A 19,997-nucleotide genomic window follows, 5' to 3' on the forward strand; every position below is an offset into this window, starting at 1 on the left:
AGAGACGAGCAACAGACTTAGTTCTGAATTCTTATGTGCAGTGTACAAACCAAGCAACAGCCTTCCATGTAGGCAATAAAACCCTAAAAATACAGTCTTTCTGGCCTACAAATATAAAACCAACTAGTAAATACAAGAAGGGACTTTCATAAATTTTCTGAAAACTTCAGCTATGTCTGGGTTGAACTCCAGAAAACGAAGACTGTTTTAAATGAAGATACTTCCCTGATTCATTTTCAGTCGAGACTCCCCATTCCCTCCCATACATAGAAAAGCAGCATATTAATAAATAGCTACTATATTTCTAAGACTAGTCATAGTCAGCACTGTAAGCAGCTTAGTGCAATATTGACTTTTTTTTTTTTTTTTCCCTCCCCTTCCAAACAGAACAATAAATTTAACACACTGGAGAAGTCTGCACAAACAAGACAAGTTTTCTTTACATCTATTGAAATTATTATGTCAATATTCTAGCATATTTATCAATTTATGGAGTTTGAATAGTTATAGCATCATTAAGGCTGCTTGCAACAGCACTAAACCATGTCCCCAAAAGCTGCACCTACATGTCTTTTAAACACCTCCAGGGATGGTGACTCCCCCACTCCCTGGGCAGCCTGCCTGCTCCAATGCCTGGTCACCCTTTCAGTGAAGAAATTTTTATTAATATCCAATCCAAACCTCCCCTGGCATAACTTGAGGCCAATTCCTCCTATCTTAGTGCTTGTTACTTGGGAAAAAGAGGCCAAACCCCACCTGGCTACAACCTCCATCCAGGTTTTTGTAGAGAGCAATAAGGTTCCTCCCTCCTGAGCCTCCTTTTCCCCGGGCTAAACACTCCCAGCTCCCTCAGCCACTCCTCATAATATGTGTCCTCTCCACCCTTCACATTAAATTTGACATAAAAAGGCACTGCACAGTTTATAGCATAGCTTCTAAAACTCAGGATAAAACTTGGGGGTGGGAAGGGGAGTAGCAATCCTTGTGACAATGCCAGAAATAAAACCTAACTTGGAGACTGGCTTAACTTCACATTTCTCTGATTGAAAAGCACCTGCAGGCAGGAATAAGAATTATCCCAAATAGCACCTCCATTACTTTGAAAATACATTGAAAAATAGATTTTAAGAATGAACTATTTGCATATTCCAAAAGATAATACATAGAAGCTGCCTAAGTACAGCTAAATAGTACACAAGGAGGAAAAAAAGCAAAATAACACAAGTGAGGACATATGGAAAACAGAATATCCATTTACACAGTATTTCGGTGTCTATAAATAACTAGCACTTTCACTATGTTACATTAGATGAAAGAAAAAATTTGATTTATGAAAGTCCATTTATGTTCAGATTTCTGCACTTCTCCCTTCAAGCAACACCATCTACAATTCCTCTCTTGCTAAAATGGTGGCAGCCATTAGGAACTGCAATAAACAACAAATCACGAACATAAACGGACGTAAGAACAAAAACTCAGCTCGTACAAAGTTGATTGCCTGTTTTTTAAAAGTCATATATGCATATTCCCCCAGTCTTGGAGAAAATGCATGCACAAAAGACACATATCCAGAAGTCTAGAGAAAGAAAACCAAAAGAGGTGCTTATAACATATCAATTAGTAAGAACTACACATCATAATTCTAAAATCTGAGCTTTTCACAACTTAAAAGTGCCTAAGATAAACAGTGGAAAACATGTCACCAACCCAACACTACATTAACAGAGGTTAATGGTTTCCTTCAGATATCTTTTTTTTCCATTAATGCTTTGAAATAAGACCATACATTTCTCCATTATGAAGATAAAGGTTGTGAGCTTAGGCTGCACGAAGAGTTGACCTATAATACAGCCATCCAGATGATCCAGGCTTTCCTGCAGTACTTTGTATTAACAGCTAGCCAGATTAAAAAAAAAATAATAAAATATGAGAGGCTTAAGGGAGCTGTTTCACAGTCTATGGACTGACTCTTAAATCAGGAGTGAGTGGATTACCAGATTGCTTTTAAATAATCTCTCTAAAAATACCACTTGAGAAGATATTCAATGGAAATACCTTGCTTGCAGGACCTGCTCTGAATTTCACAAAAAGATCTGAATAATTATCCCAACTGAGTAAAAGTTCTAGGCTTCTGGTTGTAAACAGACTGCACAAACCCTGAATAATCCTCTGTTCTCCTTAAGATGTTAGTCACCTCTCTTGTTACTCCTCCTGCCCTGCACTTTTCTGTAATACATTAAGATAGAAGTAATGTTTTATATTCAACAAGACCTTCCAACTCAGAAGGCACCTGTACTACTTGGAAAAAAGATAAAAATCAAACAAAAACCCCCAACAAAACAAACCAAAAATCTCCCACAACCAAAAAGCCCCTAACAAAATTCATTTTCTTTTCAGCCAAAATTAATTTTATTGTCTTCCTAAACTCCCTTTCTAATTTATTCCACCATAAATTCTGCCTCTCCCTTCTCGAAAGCTGAAGAAAATCAGCTCTATATTCGCCCTCAAGATTAACCTCATAACACTTACTCTGAAGTAAAATTAAAATACCTCATTTTCACTGTATTTTTATCTATTTCCGTGAGCTCACAGAAATAACTTACCCTGACTTATGTAGCCAGAAAGATAAAGAGACTTTCCTGGGTTAATGGAGCCCGCAGCTCCACTCCAACTCCAACTTGATTGTGTCCTTCCTTCACCCCCACATCGTCCTGGCTGGCTTCCTACCTTGCACCCATTTCCTCCCTCCAACACCACTACAGAGCTGCCTCTCTATGACTGATACCATATAAAAGCCTTTTTCCATTAAATATCTTGCCATATGGAATCACACCAAGTGGGTTAGGGTGCTTTCAGGCTTTTTTTTTTTCCTCTTTTTTTTGAAAACTTCTATAAGGTTGTAATAAATTACAACAGAAATGTAACTCCAAATCACAGCACCTGGCCAGTGCTTGCAGTGACACATTCCAGTGACATCTGAAGCCCACGTAATTTTAAGAAAGAGGACAGGTTTAGATTAGATTTTAGGAAGAAATGCTTTACTGTGAGGGTGGTGAGACACAGGTTGCCCGAGAAGCTGTGGATGTCCCATCCCTGGAAGTGTCCAAGGCCAGCCTGGATGGGGCTCTGAGCAACCTGGGATAGTTGAAGGTGTCCCTGCCCACAGCCAGGGGGTTGGAACTGGATGATCTCTAAGGTCACTTCCAACCCTGACAATTCTATGTTTCTATGAAATTTCAAACTGAAGATCTCAAAAGAGATCTGAGAAAGACAGGTCAGCATTTCTAAAAGGTGTTCTAATATGCTTTGCTGTGCAGACTTTACCACTTCTCATGAAAATTTGCTTAGATAATACCTTACCCCTGGAAGATCAATACAAATTAAACTACAATGTTGTTAAAATTCTTATTCCAGTAAATTCCTCTGTGTGTGTCAGATTGATGGCCTCAAAAAATTAGGACAATGAGAAGATTTTAAGCTAATAAGACCTTGTGAAAATAAGAAGCTCTTGAACTCATAAAGATATCTTTTTTATTATGCCAATGTCATCACAAAGTGTTATCTCAGCTTAAACTACATTGACTGGGGAATTAATGACACTACTGAGATAAACTCATTTCAAATTACCACAACTGCACACATTAAAATCCAAATTGAAATATATGCCTAAGGATCTATTATTCAGACTTTACAAATACAAAATGTCACCCGCTCAGTCATGTCTCAAACCAACAATTCCTTACTGAGTAACATGTAGGGTTTAATTCTATTTGGCTCTACACTACTCAAAACCAGTCTGGGAAAGCACAACATGCAGCTAAAGGAAGGGCTGCTGATTAACAGATTCCTCTGCAGCCTCTTACACCAGCTCACTATAGTTTGATGTTGCTAAATTACTTGATTTGGATGTAAAGGAAAAACATGGATTGTGTCACCTCTCTCTCTCTTTCTCTCTCTCTTTAAAAGCCAGCCTACAAAGTATAATCAGGAAGAAATTTTTTGCTCTTTGGTAGATGGCTTTGGACAAATAACTCCATTTTTCTCTCAGTGAGGCAATTGGTGGGCCCTTTCCAGGCTGCAGAAAGTAGAAGTGAAACACAGCTGGGCATGGTAAGAGGCTGTTGTTGCAGCTTCTTTTTGTCATGGGGGGTTTTAGAAATTAAGCAACTTAAAATGAGCACTGACAAATTATCAGCATCAAAATTGCATGAAGTACAGTGACCAGTAGGGAGAAAAAGCAAAAGCTTTAACATCAGCATCATATTTGAACCGTTTGAACGGGGCATGTCTGGCCTTTTTTCCTGCCCTTACACACAAAGTTCTTGCACAGATTTAGTTTTTATCAGGTACATCACTTCTGTAGACACCTGGCAGCCAGGAAACGAGTGACCTCCTGCACCAAGCATTTCATTAGTGACGCTGAAACCTGGAAATAAACATTACTCCTCTGCTCTGTGAGGTGGCAGAAGCCAAGTTTTGTGTGAAAACTACATGTTATTACATGAACACACTGAGGGAGGTACAACAGAGGGAAAACCCTCCAAACAAACCCTCTCTCTCTCTCAAAAAAGGCAAATTATAATGGAGACCTGAATGATGGACTTTGGTTTTATCTGTAGATCAACTTCACATTTACTTAAAAACCTGAAAATACTTTTTTTATTTAAGTTTTGCATTGTGTTTTCCAACAAGGACCCAGAGAACCAGACACAGCAAGTCTACTCAAGCTGTCATTCTGAACACAGTGACAGACCAAAGCTCCATGTGAATAAGAAAATCACATACATATCCCCAAAAGTGCTCTCTGCTCAGAAGAGAGAACCAGCTAGATCATTTTTCCTCTCTGAAAAGGCATTATGAGCAAGGTCACCTCACAATGGCATTTTTACACACCTTGAAAGGCTGAGTTTCTTCTGAAGCCCTAATGATTAACAAATTGTTCGTAGGGTGAACCAAGCTTTAGAAGATTTTAAAAATAATGATAAGCATGTAACATTTTAAAGCACAAGATCATGTAAAAAGAAAACATTCAAAGCATTTTGTTTGAATCCAACTTAACCACAGTATTGAAGATGGAAGATGGCTACACTTGATTGCTTACACACTGAACGAATCATTGAGCAAAGAACCCTCTCTTGTAGATATAAAAATAAATTTTCAATATATTATCAAATTTACACAGGTTATCAAAATTCCATACTAACAGGCAAGAATATACTGTCCTCTATAAAAATCTTAAGTTTGGACAACATCTGAAGACTCGTGTATCAATATGTACATTCATATGCCCTCCCAAGGAATTTGAGATACATTTTTATGGCAGAGCTTTTACAGTGCTTACATTCTGAATTAAAATAGCAATAAAACTGAAAGGGAAGTAAACCTGTTGCTTTAAAATTTATTTGGATTCCAGGTGAAGAAGTTGAAAGCGAAATATAATTTAGTAAGAATATTGCAATCCTTATATCTATTTTTTCAGAAAAGACAGTGAAGTAAAACTAAATAAATGTCATCTGTAAATAATTCAGTTATAGTTTACTGAAAAGAAATTCTTAATTTTATAGCTATGGAGGGAAAAAAAGTAATTATGAAAGGAGAGAATAACAGCCATGCTCTGTAGAGTTAGAAATCCAGAATATGTGAAAAAAGCATTTCATAGTGATATTAACTTTGTCATAATTTCTGTAATAAATTATCATATGGAAAAACTGAAAAGAGAAATTCCTCAAAAAACCTGTGCTGAAAGTGTAACAATCGTAAGACAGACTGTAAAGCTTTAACACAGAGGCCTGTTTCTGTGATTTTTCCTCAAAACAACAATAAAGCAAAAACAAAGGCTGTCAAAGAAGCAGACATGAAACTCTAATAACTCCATCACACCAACTATTACATCAGTAGGCCAGGCTTTATGCACTCACACATGGTGACAGAAAAGCTGTTCCAAGCCTCAACTCTGAGCTGTACAAATCACACAATATGTGAGTCAACAGATGGAGTCTTAGGAACAAAGCTGGAGACACTAGCAGAAGTTCCAACAACAATATCACCACGGTTAAATGATGGCACAATAATAAATAGAGCATAATAATAAATAAAATGCAAATAAAAAAATATGAGTCCCATCCGTAAAACCAAATCCAACGTCTTGTAACTGAAGCACAATCTCAGAATGGTTCAATACACTATAAACCTACTGATAATTCTGGCATCTCTGATACCCAGCACATGTGGGAACAAACTAAGGGAACATCAAGATTACTCTGAAAGACCTTGATTTAGACTCTTCTCCCTCCCATCCTGGAAAATCCCACCTGGATTTCACTCCATGAAGGCAGGGATTGAACTGTTGATTCTTCAGCAGTTCTGAGGACGCTGCTGCCCATGAAGGTTTCTGTTTCAAGGTTCCTGACTTAAGAAGCCACAGTGTGGACACCGACACCATCACATACATAGATTGCTCCTACTGACTGATTAAATACATCAGTTATTTAATACTGATGTATTTAAATAACTTATAGACCTACGGAGCTTTATTCCCTATTCTTTCAAGGAGGATGTACAATCCACTCCCACAACAACAGTATGTCCTAGTATTTGGACATAATAATTTGTGAAGAGAAGGTTGGATAAGATAGGCTTGCATGTGTGTGGCTTAATTTCAAAACATGAGACAGTCTTTCTCTTTAAGTGCTTTTCTCCCAGCTGGTCTAATGTGTTTTGAGCGAGTGTAGAAACGTTTCAATCAACTCTTAATGAACAACAAATATTAACAGCTTGCACTTCTAGACCTTGCAGAAGAAACTCTTGAAGTGATTAATGAAGACTCATATATATATATCTGGATTCTTCCTACTGCCACTGCCCGACCCAAGTTGTGAGTAGGGGCACATGGTGTAATACACAACCAAATTGTAGGTGATCTACCACTAAGTCTTTGACAAACTGTAGGTAAGATTTCAGATTACACACTTCTTGTTTCCTACCTTCAAATGAACATAATTGTTCTCTGTCAGACTGCCGTGAAATTAAAGCACCCAGCAGAACTGGCAGCACATTTGTCAGCTGCACCAAGTAAGCACATTAAGAAGGATGACTTCAAACTGCCTCTCCTAAAGCTGCAGTTTGCACCAACCGAGCTCTTCAAGGTTGTTTATCAGGAGGAGTCGACTGAAGTGAGCAAGTCTGAGGAGCATTTGCTCTTGCAAGGCCACGTTTTAGGTCATAGGCTAAAAAGTCACCAGTGCACAGGAGTAATAAGCATTAGAAAGTGTACAGAAAAAAGTGTAAAAATGCAAGTGATTTGCTTGCAAAATGCCTAGGAGAACCAAACTCTCTTAGGTTTAAGCTAATTGTCCTTGTTCTTGAAAAAATTCTTTTTTATCTAGAACAGGCAGCAATAAAAGTAGTAGTTCAGATTCTGTCTAAAGCAACATTCCCATTTATATTGTAAGTTATGCTGTATAATTTTTATTTCAGGTTTTAATCGATATTCTTAAAGTAAATGGTACGTTCCTTTCCCTGATATTCGTGCTACTGATACAATTTTTGCACCGTTCCTGTTCTCATTTGTCAATACTTTTTCAAAAGCCTTCTGTTACGAAATCCCTTAGTTTAAAAGTAAATAAATGAAAAAATATCCAAGTTTCTCTCTCTAAAATACTCAGAGGAATATATGATGCATAGCATTTTACTTTTAAGGGTAGAGAAAGAGCAAGGTCTCATTACACCAAAGCATTAGAGAAGAAACTGTTTTGGTGCATGATAAAAACCCTGATGACTACAGAAGGTGGATAAAACTACTGTGTAAATAAACTAACAAGTGGGAAAGAGGAAGCTTAACAAATCTGATGTTAGTGAAACAGGTAAATGTGAACCCAAACAGTAACACCATCAGTCAATGCTCATGGATTGCAGAAAATGTTCTAGTTACTGCAAATAACTTCCTAGCTTTATATGGAGATACATATATATACATATATATGTGTGTATATATATAATCTCAAAAATTGTTTTGCAGGGAGGAAGAATTGCTCTCTGGAGTCCTAATTACGAGTTGTTTTACCATAGAAGACTAATGAAAAAATAGTGCTAGAGGTTCTTGCAGGAACTAATCCCCATTTAAACCAATAGATACGAGTTTAAGCCAATTTCAAATGAAAACGGAAGCAAGAAAATTCTTGTTAGCAAGCTGAAAAGGAAGACCCTTACAGTGGCATAAAACATTAAGTATTGGTGCTATGAAGGATCCCTAGGACCCAAAATGCTATTTAAGGCCCCCTGGTTTGTATCTTATGTATATTCAAGGCAAAAACACAACTACCCTTGCTTGTCTAAATCTAGACAAGCAGATGTATCTTGCAATACATGGAGAGAACTTGGAAACAAGTTCACAGAACTGGCACAGCTTCTTCACATGTCCTGCAGGGTTGAAATGCGGAAGAAAATAGAAAAAGAAAACTTAGAGGAAAGGAACAATTCACAGTTGTCTACAGCTTTTCTTCAGGGGTCAGGCAGAAAATGAAGCCAAAGGAAAATGGAAGGATACACAGAGAGAACAGTTTTGTAGTGGTATGTTCAATATTATTTTCAGGAAATTCGTGTGAGCCTTTACACTGAAGTTAAACATTGTCCAGTGGGTAACAACAGTGGTTGCTTTATTTTCAAGCTGAGATCAGAAGATTCCTGTAATACTCTAGAAGTATTATAACAACTTCTATTAGCCCTCGTTTAGCAATCGAGGAATTAAGACTCAAATCTCAAGCCCCTTTGTTATTTCGTAGAGGGCTAAAATTGACAATTAGGAATTTTAGTCAGATACAGGGTTTTCATTCTGGATTTGTTTTCAAATCCTGATATTAGTGAGGGCAGAAATCTATGCCCCAAATATTTTTCCACATGCTTTTCTGGTTTTAATTTAATTAGATGCATATTGTATTCTAATACAATACAAAGAAAAATACTTCAGTAGGAATAGAGGGTTTTTTCATATTATTTACAATTAAAGGATTAATTTCACTATTTGATATAGACACATACTGTAACTGCTGAGGTCCTAAGTGTCACTTAAGTTCAGACAATTAAATGTGCATTGTCAATGCCAATGTCTTCACGGAAAATTAGATGTGAAGAGATAAACCCTTAAAGAAGCAGCACATGTGCTCCTACTAAAATATTGTGCCGAAGAACTTGGAATTTTTGTAACTTCCTAAAGTCCCATGACATCCTCTGACCAGTACTGGGCACTCTCAGTATTAAAGTCTCTGCTTAAAACAAGGGTTGGGTTGAACAATTGACACCTACATGGGGATTGTTGAGCTCTACTTGCTCTGAAAAAAGAGAATCTAGACACGGCATAAGTTTCAAAACAATTGCTAATTTTTTATTATTACTATTGTTTACTATGAAACAAACTGGCCTTCCAGAGTGTTCATTCACTGCAGCAGGATGTTTATCATTGTTATTCTCATTTTCAGCCAAGCATATAGAGTTTTTCCTTTTCTGGGTTAAGTCTTCCATGCCAGATGCACACATGAAGCCCCAGAGATCACTTTGTAAAGCTGCACAGAAAACCAAAGTGCAGACTGGAGGAAAGAATGCTCCCCAAGGTTTTTGTTACAAGCAAACCAATTTACTGAAACGACAAAACTTTCCTATTCACATCTAAGTTTGCATACATCACTGCTTGCCAATACCAGGATACAAGCAACTGGAAAGAAAAATAAAAGCCTGTGGTGAAAATTAAACACCTCAAACACGAAAAATAAGAACCACGACTTTCAGGATTTTTGCAGTGGTTTCCTACAAATACATGTAAGAAGGACAGAGAACCACCCAGTGTGGAGAGAGAGAGGGGGGAGAAAGCCACAGTCAGTGTTCGGTGTTCAACGGGGCACAACTTCCCTCAACAGGGATCTGCTCGTGTGTGTGAAACACAAATGGTGCTCCAACACACCTGTAACTAAATATTATTCCAGATTTTCAAAGAGAAGTTCCAGAATACATTTGAGAACACAAGTTTCCACTCCTGACACCATGTTCTGTAGATGATGCAGTTTGTTTTCCCACAAGGCAAGCAAGGCACTGAGAAAGCAGTGCTGTCTTTATTCTCAGAAAAAGAAGGTATAAGACGCTTATGGGAGGACCTAGGGAAGCACAGAGGCACCTGGAATGTCTTCTCCAGGTGTTGTGAAATAAGATTTCCACTCCTTTCCCCACCCTACAGGAGGCCTTTCTTTCTTACCCCCAGCATTCACACAAAACTGGAAGTTAAAGAATTCATTTGTCACTGTATTTGCTTAACTAGATAGCAGGATGAAACACACATTTTAAGTACACAGGGCTACCAGCATTCTGAATTTATATGCTTCCTCTGCCAACATTTATTACAATCTTTTCACCTTTACATACAGCAAACTATTAGGTAGTTACTGAAACATTTGCAGTACTCAAAGATACCCAAGATTAATTGCTCAATCAACCTGCATTGACACACTGGATTTAACATGCCACATTGAATTACTGATCATTTTTCTAATCTTACCAAGTCAATCTGGGGCAAAGACATCTGCAGTTTAGCTGGAGTATTTTTTTAAACACCTGCTTCCTTAACTATTGTAGTACCACTAATTTGAATGGATGCATACACCTCACACCTTGCACGTTTTGGTGCCTGATTGCACACTTCATAAATATTTATTTCATTAACTCCTCTTCGCTCCGGAGAAAAAAATTCGGTATTTTATTGGAAATAATAGTTTTACTAGTGTTGCATGTACTGAATTAATTCGTCCTGTACTGAACTTGCTTCAATTCTTTTTAAGAAAACAAACACGGTATTTGAGTTTTCTTCTGATACCAAGAAAGAGAACATATACCCCTACAGATGTGCTTAAATCCAGTGTCACCACTGCTCTATGTTCTCTAGTTTCTTAATCAGAAAAAAATGTTGTTAAATATACTATCATGGAAGAAGGGCAATATACATTCAACAGTCCACTTTGACTTTATAAATCAAATTATTTAACAACAAAAGTAGAAGAAAATACCGTGCTAAAATGTCTATACTTTTCAAGTGGTTTATGATCAGAAAACTGAAATGATGATTTTACAGCAGACTTTCAGCCTTTTTTTTTTCCCCTCACAAGACTATCACAACTGCTATACAGAACTTGTCACACCACATGATGAAATTGTGATTTTTAGTATAAAGTAAGAACTGTTTTGCAAAGAAACTGAAGGAATGCATATGGTAAAGAGCAGCAAGGATAAATAGCTTCAGAATTTTGGGTGAAACTAAGAACAACATTCCACTTTTAAGATGACCACATGGAACTGTAACTGGCTGATTAAATGAGACTAACAATTGAACTTTCTTGTAAAAATTGAGCTTAAGAAGAAAGGCAACAGTTGTGTTTTACAGCTTACGGACAAAACCAAAGTACTACTAGCTCTTATAATTTCTGGGATTTGATAGGAGAATGTGCCTCCTGTCTCTGTGATTTGTCCTTGCCTACCTCATTAAGCCTCTGCTCTTCACTAAGAAGCAATGAAATACAAGTCAACTGATCCCAGACTGCTTCCTGACAATTAATAACTGAAATAAACACTATACTAATGAGCTATCTTAAGTAAATTCACTGTGATCCTAAAAAGTTTAGGAAAGTAAAAGAGTAGAGGCAAAATACAACCCAGCTGCATGAGCCATGGCTCACCACCTGACAAACTTGCAAAACAACAATTAAAATACCTGAGTAGTTGTAAATTAAAGTACCCTGAAATAGAGCTTACCACATTTTTAAAAGTTACTTCTGTTACAGTTAGGAACCATCTTGGTTTTATTTTCTCGTCTTACAATACATCTTTACAGGCAGAAAAACAACGCATATCACCTTTTGTACTAAATCTGTAAACGCATTTATGCCCTAAACTTCAGCATCGTGATAAATACCGGGGACGTAAGATGATGTCAGATCATTTTATCTCCCTGCCAAGCGTTCTGCAGATGAGAAAACGAGGGACTTGCTCCCAAGATTACTTACCCATGAAGTTCAGATAGCTCTCCCCTCCGAGCGCGTGAGTAATGAGACGAATCATTTTATGAAGCTGTATTCCACGATCGATAACCGGCGTAAGAGGCATGAGCACACTCATGTTTGTGTACATCTCTGCATCCATCAGTCGAAAAGCCAGTGTCTTATCACCCACAAGTGCCTGGAACAGTTCAAGAAGACGGAAGTGTTTCTAATTTTTTTTTTGTTTTGTTTTTTTACAGCAGGTGCTCCGTATCGTAAGGGGAGGACTTGCAGGATGGGTGAGGAGCCAAGGACGTGGCTCAGGGTGCATGATCTAGTCCCTGTTCCCAAAGAAACCCTCCTGCCACTGCCTGTGATCACCAGGTCACAGCAACCTCACCTTCTAAGTACTGACCCTGTGTGTTGTGTGATGTGCAATCAAGTGAGTGTGATACACATCTACTCTGAGGTCAAAAAGAGGAAGGGTCTGAACTGAGGCAGGGATGTCCATGAGCTGAGCCTCAACTGGATGTCAGACTCCAGTGTCTGTTTTAACCCTCCATGTGGTTACTGGGGCTCCCCAGACCGTCAGGATAATATTATTATCATTATTATATGATAATAAACAGCTGTCTAACCCCCTCTGATGTCCTACCTTTCACCTGATGGGATCAAACTGCATAATTACTTCTAAGAACTTTTTTTTTTTTGCCTACAGATAACAAAACGTGACATGTCAGCATCAACTCAGTAAGTCACAAGTGACCTACCATTTGGGAATTTTTATAGAAAACACAGAAAAGGAGAAAGCAAGCACCCCAAGTGAAGTTCCTGGAATGTGAAAATAGAAGGTTATTAACAAAGCTCCTGCTTTAGAGATGCAGAATGAGTACGAAGCATTCATTTATATGCAATCAAGAAGGTGATTGGTTTCCTGTGATTTCACACAAGAGAAAAAACAAACTAGTAATTCTGTCTAAAAGCAGTGACTGAATTACCAACGTGCTAGTGCTTACTGCTACTTGAGAAAGGCCACACAAATGCTATTCTAATATACCATCGTGCAGGTAGTTGAAAATGTTTTGGAGCAATTACGTGTAAATAGCTAATTTTTGTTCAATTAGCCCAATTTTCATTTTATACTCTTGCATGAAAACTCACTAAATTCCAAAGGGACAGATGAATTGTAAGCAGGTCTGGCTGAAAAGCACAATCATCCTTTAGATTTCCAACTGACAATATAAGAGACAATCTACAGATTATGCCCTTAGGTAAAAACCAGATTTTTTAAAAAAAAAATTTAAAAAATTCCTACATGACAACAACAAGACTGAAGATTGCAATCAACTATTCTCTGGACTCAGAATGTGGCATTTGTTAGTGTCATTTAATATCCCTTAATCTTTTTATTTGAAGAGAAGGTAAGTGTTCCCTGTTCTTGTTTTCTATGACAGCCATGATTTTACCAGATATATTTCCCCCTTCAATGATCACTTTGCTACCCTGAAGAATCTTACTCTATTTAGTTTTCTTCTGATGAAAACCAATCCACACCTGCTGACCTCCTTCCCAACTCTCTCACAGCACTTTTTCCAGGTATGCTGTATATCCTTGGAGACAAAGGCCCACATCTGCCTCCAACATGCCCACGAACCATGAAAGACTCCAGGCGTGCTGACTGTGCCCTTTGTTCTCCATTCCATTCATAATAATTCCAGGCCTGCATCTGCTTTTTTGACAGCAATTAGCTTCAAGCTGCTGTTTTCACACACTTCTGACCACAAGCCCTTGTACTCTGACTGGTAATAGTCAGTTCATAGCCCATTATAAAATACAAGAAATTAGAATTGTACCCTCACATGAGTCAATTCCAGCATCTTCAGACTGGATTTTATCCTACACTCCCATTTTCTTTCTCTATCCTACTTTTCACGTATCAACACCTGCAATCATTTTTTAATTTTAATAAAAAATAAACAGATTTTTCCCAAGTATGAGATTCTAAACCAAAAACACATAGCGATATAGAAAACAACTTAATTAATAAAAATCAGCATAAAATAAAAGAACAGCAACAGTAATGTTATATGCCATGCTTTAGGATGAAGAACCAGCTTTGATAGAAGCAAATTATCATACAATAATATGGATTTCCAAGTAATTTCTGAAGTTCTTTAACAGGATCATGACTCTTGTCTCATGCCTTAAGTGAACACTGTAAGAGTCTGAGATTAGAATGTAAATAGGTAAGCAAAATGAATGTACTGAATGATAAATGCAGAATTCTCTTTTTAAAATAAAATACAGACTTTGTTTTGGACACTTCTGTTGACTTTTATTATAGAGGCACAGCAAATAGAACATCAACTTCTATGTAATGAAAAAGTTGAAGGTAGTTACTTAAGGAAAAAAAAAGATATTAATTTCTAATGAAAGGTTTAAATTCCTTATTTTATAATTCTTGACTAATGTTTTCTGACTCTTCAGAAAGAACTGTCAAAAAGATTGTGGGAGAGGAGTGTTATCCAAATCCATCATTATTTTTTCATTTTTCCATACACAGAACTATTACTGTTACTGTGTTTTGAACCAAAATGTTATAGAATATTTCTTTTAGGTCTCAAAACAGGATGTTTGCAATCCTTTTAGAGAGGAAAGATCTTCATGAAGGGAATACAACGGCCACAAACACTGATTCAACGAACAAATTTTCTAAATTGGGATGTTGTTTATGCTTATCACAAACAGTGCTCCAGACTGCTGAATGGAAACAAGATTTTCAAAAGCATGGATTATACACCTTCCTATGTTCCATGACAGACACAACGAGATGCTACCACTCATTTCTTAGAAACAAAACACAACTGAAAAATCAACATTACCCGCCCACTCCAGGCAGGACTCCTTTATTAAAATGAAGGATCAAAACAAAATAAAAAGCCACAAGAAAACCCAACAAAAAATTAAAAAATAGTAAAAAAATGAGCAGTAGTCCACATCCACCCATCTCTGAAATTCTTGCCATCCTTCTCAACTCTTGCCTCATTTTGAAAAAGAAAACCCACCAAACCTATAAACATTCTCTTTTACTTCTTATAAATAAACAAACAGATAACATACCTGGTCATGACTCTCTGCATAAGCAATGTACTTTTCTTCGTACCGTCTGTTTGTTAATGTATGCACAATATTGCCCATGTTCCAGTCTTCATCTTTCAGCTCCTTAATTATCTGCAGGAAAACAGAAGAAAGATCCCTGAAAATTTATTGCTGTTTTAACTAAAAGCATGTAGCATTATCTTGGCACAGAAATGTCCAATGGATTTTGAACTGCAGTAATTCAACTTCTCCTGTTCTCTTTTTGAAGTGATGAGTTTTCTCTGACCATCCAAAGAGACTTTTCTTTTTTCCTTCTCAATTCTACCACATAAATAACTAGAACACTTTGTTTCTCCTATACTTCCATGTGGAAGCATGGACATAACTTGCCCTCTATTGCATGAATCCTCCAATACAGCAGGTAATGTAATTGATAGGACCTGCAAGAAAGCATTGCACCAAAAAACAGGGAAAAATATGTGGGCACACACCTACCTGGTCCACAATATCAGGAGATGCAACCCTGGCATATGAGAGCTTCCAAATACTTCTTAATCACTGGGCTGTGTGGTGCCTCCCGATTTTCAGCAATTTAAATTAAATCCCTTTAATAGGAATTTTCTGCCTCATATGACATTATTTCCTCCCTCTTCTAAATCTGGTTTTATTTCAGTGTTAGCCCTTTCTTTTTTTCAATACTACTTTCTAGACCTCCATTGATCACTACAACTTAAATACATGTACATAAATATATAGACATAAAAATAAAAGTGATAAAAAGGCAATAACACCAAGATGGCTAATATCATGCTGTAAAATTTAACTTTCTGATTCTAACTGGCCATGTACTCCTGAACAGTTGTGTTTTCCTGTCCTTGTTGGTTTTTTGTTTGTATTTTGGGGGTTTTTGTTGTTTTTTCTTTCCTGAGTCCATAAGTTCTGGCTCTGAATACATCCAGGTCCTTAAGCAGCACCATATCATGTACTGCACATATCTTTAAACTGAACTAGTACAGTCACTGTTATGACAAGCAGTTTATCTTTCTTACTTTTACAGATTCCTCAGAATTAATTCATGGAATCCTTCAGTTTTAAAACCGATTTTAAAAAGTTACCTAGAAAACTTGCCATTAACAGGTATACACTTAAAAACTGGAGGGAAATGAGAGCAAGCAGTCTGGGAGAGTTTGATAACAACTGATAGATAACTGGTTCTCAATGTCTCCTTTCCAATCATTTCAGCTTTATTTTTCCCCCTCAAGAAATGTGGTACCAAACTAAGCACATCACCTTTCTTCAACTCCACGTTCTCTACTGTGGCTGCTTATTTGCAGTTTCCTTAGCTAAAAGCTTCCTGCCTACATCACACAACATTCTTGTGCAATTAGCACATTCCCAAATAACCGGAGTTCTGCTGGGAAACAGGCCAGGCTATCACAGCTGACCTGCAATCCCATCAGCATCCCACGCCTGGCCCATGACAAGGACACGTTTAGGCTGGAAGAAGGGAGATTTTCTCCCACTAAAGAACAGAATTTACTGCATCATAACTACGTTTCCTATCCAAGTATTGCAAATTAAAATAGGCAGACCAGAGCAGAGATTGCTAAATCAGATTATCAATTTTTTTGTACTTGTAAAATTCTGAAGTCTGGGGTTTTTTTTTTCCTATGTAATATGAACTTGGCCACTTGCATTTTTCCTACCTGGGAAATTGTTCATCTTTGCCCATCCTAAAGGGTGATAAGGAAGTTGAAGGTGTAAAGAAAAAAAACAACGACAAAAAAACTCCTGCAAACAAACCCCCCCCCACTTCGAAACATCACAAGGTATTTCTTGTTGCTACAGAAATCTGAGCCCTCACTGTGCTCCAAGATCTAAATATCTAAATATGTAAATTACACATTCCAAAGTTTAAGGATGCTGTCCCTGCTGGAAAAGCTGGCAAGTTTATCTCCTTAAAAAATTGGTTTGAAATCTGTTTTTTCAATTGGCTCTTCATCTCCTAGTTACAAAATTGAAAGATGTTGAAGATAAGTTAATTTGTTCTTTTATTTTTAGCTACTCACTGTATTTATTGAAGTATTAGGGGTAGTATAAAACATTTATTGCTTTCAGATCATCATGATAGCCCAAGGGATTTCAATGTTATCTTCTATCTAACTGAAAAACCTTCTCCAAAACATCAGATTTGAGATCTTTTTGAGACCATTTATTGTTTTTTTTTTCTTTTTTTTTTTGTGATTCTCTGTATTAAAGAAAACGTGATATAAATCCTTGTTGTAGTCAGTGTTTATCAGTATATTATTGTTCTTGAAGAGCACTTACAGATTTTTATTATTCTTTCTGTAGCCCCACTGTACCAATTGCAGGTGTTTGCATAATTCCCTTGGGTTTACTTTGGTTAAAACTTTCAGCTCTATATTCTATTCCAAGTAACACACACAGTGCCAGGAGGGTTTGTTGCATGTTTTGGGGGTGATTCTTCAATATTTATATGCATATGGTTAACTTATTGTCTACCTGTTCACATTCCATATAGATTACACATTCCACAGCAGTTGCAAGATACAGGTTATTTCAAACAAATTGAGTTTAAGTGTATTGTATGAAGAAAACAAATATCAGATAGAATGAAAATACCAGCCCCTGAACTTCCTCACCTGAAAACCTCCATGATACCTGACAGCTCTCGTTTCAGCCATTAATAGCTGTGCTCAAGCTTGTCAGAATTTATTTCAACAGGACATTAACAGCAGAGAGAGCAACACTTGTCAGTGGGATTCAGAAGTGTCTGTGTGTGTGCACTGACAGAGAAACACGCTGCTCTGAAGAGCAGAATGTGTTTTGGAAGAAGTTCTTTCTCACCTGTATCCACTTATCCGGGATAGCCATGGCCAGCCGGTAATCAAAGCCCCCTCCTCCCTCTGCCACAGGACGACAAAGTGCTGGCATTCCAGAAACATCCTTAAATAGATTAAGAAAAAACAACCCACAGCATAATTTCTATGGCATTTCAATTATTAGCTTGTATTTTCTATCATACAGTAAATGCTTGTATACAAACGCTCTCTAAACACAACTCTATGAACAGCTTCAGAGACTCACCTGGTTAAGGGAGATTAAAAAAAATAAAAAACAGTCATTACTACACCCAGATTTGTTGTTTGAATGCAAAAGCTACAGGGAAAAGCATTATGACTGCTCATCAAATACTCTACCTCAAAATACTTTAATAGAGCAGATATTTGAAGGGGAAGAGACCTCGGTAGATGCAGAGTTCGAAATAATTAGCTCTCTTGAGCTCCACGTAATCAATAGAAAGTACAAAGTAGTCAACAAAAGACAAATTAAACCTTCATTTTGTTTATTGATATTTTGCATAAAGAATGGCATGGAAAAAAAGGCTAAATATTAAGTACAGTAAGGAAGTAAAATACGATCCCTACTATTTCCCCACTGTGCAAACCCAGAATTATTGATCAAGCTAGCCCTGGAAAGTGACGTGCTCTTTGCATAGTTTTTCATCTTCATGTTGATGGAAGCTGACCATTCTTAAAATTTGTAATTGCAAGTTCTCCAAATATTTATTTCACCATGTTCTGAGGCAATTTTATCGCACAGCATTCTCTTGCTAAAGTTAGCTTATCCGGACAGAAAATGCAAGTCTCCAATAATTACAAAATATCCATCATTACTCGATGTTATTAACTTCTGTGGTGGAACGACTTTTCGCTGACAAAGGTTATGGATTATCATACACCTCTCGCATCTACACATGAGAATTTATGGAATTAAATACTGACTAGAACCGGGGCCTAATTAGGAAGCTCAGTCTGGTTTTCTGGATTCAATCCAGTTTTCAATCCAATTGCTGCACTGGACTACTGAAAAAGATATTTGCAGTTATACACATACACACACATTGACATAAGTAAGATCAACCACATCACCATGAAGCTCATGGATGCCATGGAAGACAGGGCTGCCATCCAGAGGGACCCTGACTGGCTGCAGGAACCAACCAACAGAAAGCTCAGGAATGTCACCAAGGGCAATTGTCAAATCCTGTCCCTGGGATGGGAGACCTCCTGCATCCAACACAGGCTGGGGAGCAGCTCTGCTGGGAAGGCCCTGGGGCTCTGGGCCAACAGCAGGCTGAGCATGAGCCAGCAGCCTGCCCTGGCCAGCAGCACCCTGGGCTGTGTGAACAGCAAAGCCAGGAGATCAAGGGAAGGGATTATCCCCCTTTAGTCAGCAGTCATTAGATCACACAGAAAACTGCATCCACATTCCACATGCTGTAAAAACCAAATAATTAAGTGGAAATTCCTTCCAAACTTTTTGATGTGATAAAAGGAAGTTCAATAGCTCTCCTATATCAGTCAGGAAGGATAAAAACAGACTAATGGTCTCCAAGTTATACAGGGCATGATGATATGAAACAAGAGCCTTTTTCTGTGATGCCATGATTCCTACCTGGACAAGGTCCAAGTCTGAAATTTAAGCAGCTCACATCTATTTGAGTCACAGTTTTGAAAGCCAGGTTTTTAGTAAGTAAAATTCTAAATTTAATACTCCTCCTATGAGGAAAGGCTGAGAGAATTGAGTTTGTTCAGCCTGAAAAAAACAAGGCTTCATGGTGACCTAATTGCAGCCTTTCAGTACCTGAAGGGAGCCTACAAGAAAGATGGGGAGGGACTTTTTGCAGAAGCAGGTAGTGATAGGGCAAAGGAGAATGGCTTCAAACTGAAAGAAAATATATTTAGATAAGATATCAGGAAAAAGTTCCCTATTGTGAGGGTGGTGAGGCACTGGAACAGGTTGCCCACAGCAGCTGTGGGTGCCCCATCCCTGGAACTGTTCAAGGCCAGGTTGGATGGGGTT

The 19,997-nt window shown here is 37.6% G+C and overlaps 1 protein-coding gene across 1 annotated transcript in view; it reads right to left on the reverse strand.

Annotated features, from left to right (window-relative positions):
• The window catches only part of GBE1 (glucan (1,4-alpha-), branching enzyme 1), a gene marked incomplete at its 5' end in the record, with an annotated part of 112,065 nt that overhangs the window by 33,534 nt on the left and 58,534 nt on the right, over positions 1-19,997 (reverse strand). The window contains 3 exons of the mRNA XM_017835851.1: positions 12,039-12,210; positions 15,132-15,242; positions 17,979-18,077. Of these exons, the coding sequence (XP_017691340.1) occupies positions 12,039-12,210; positions 15,132-15,242; positions 17,979-18,077 (382 nt within the window). The remainder of the gene's footprint in view (positions 1-12,038; positions 12,211-15,131; positions 15,243-17,978; positions 18,078-19,997) is intronic.

The sequence above is a fragment of the Lepidothrix coronata genome, unplaced genomic scaffold (genome assembly GCF_001604755.1).
Source record: "Lepidothrix coronata isolate B3197 unplaced genomic scaffold, Lepidothrix_coronata-1.0 Scaffold264, whole genome shotgun sequence".
Classification (NCBI taxonomy): domain Eukaryota; kingdom Metazoa; phylum Chordata; class Aves; order Passeriformes; family Pipridae; genus Lepidothrix; species Lepidothrix coronata.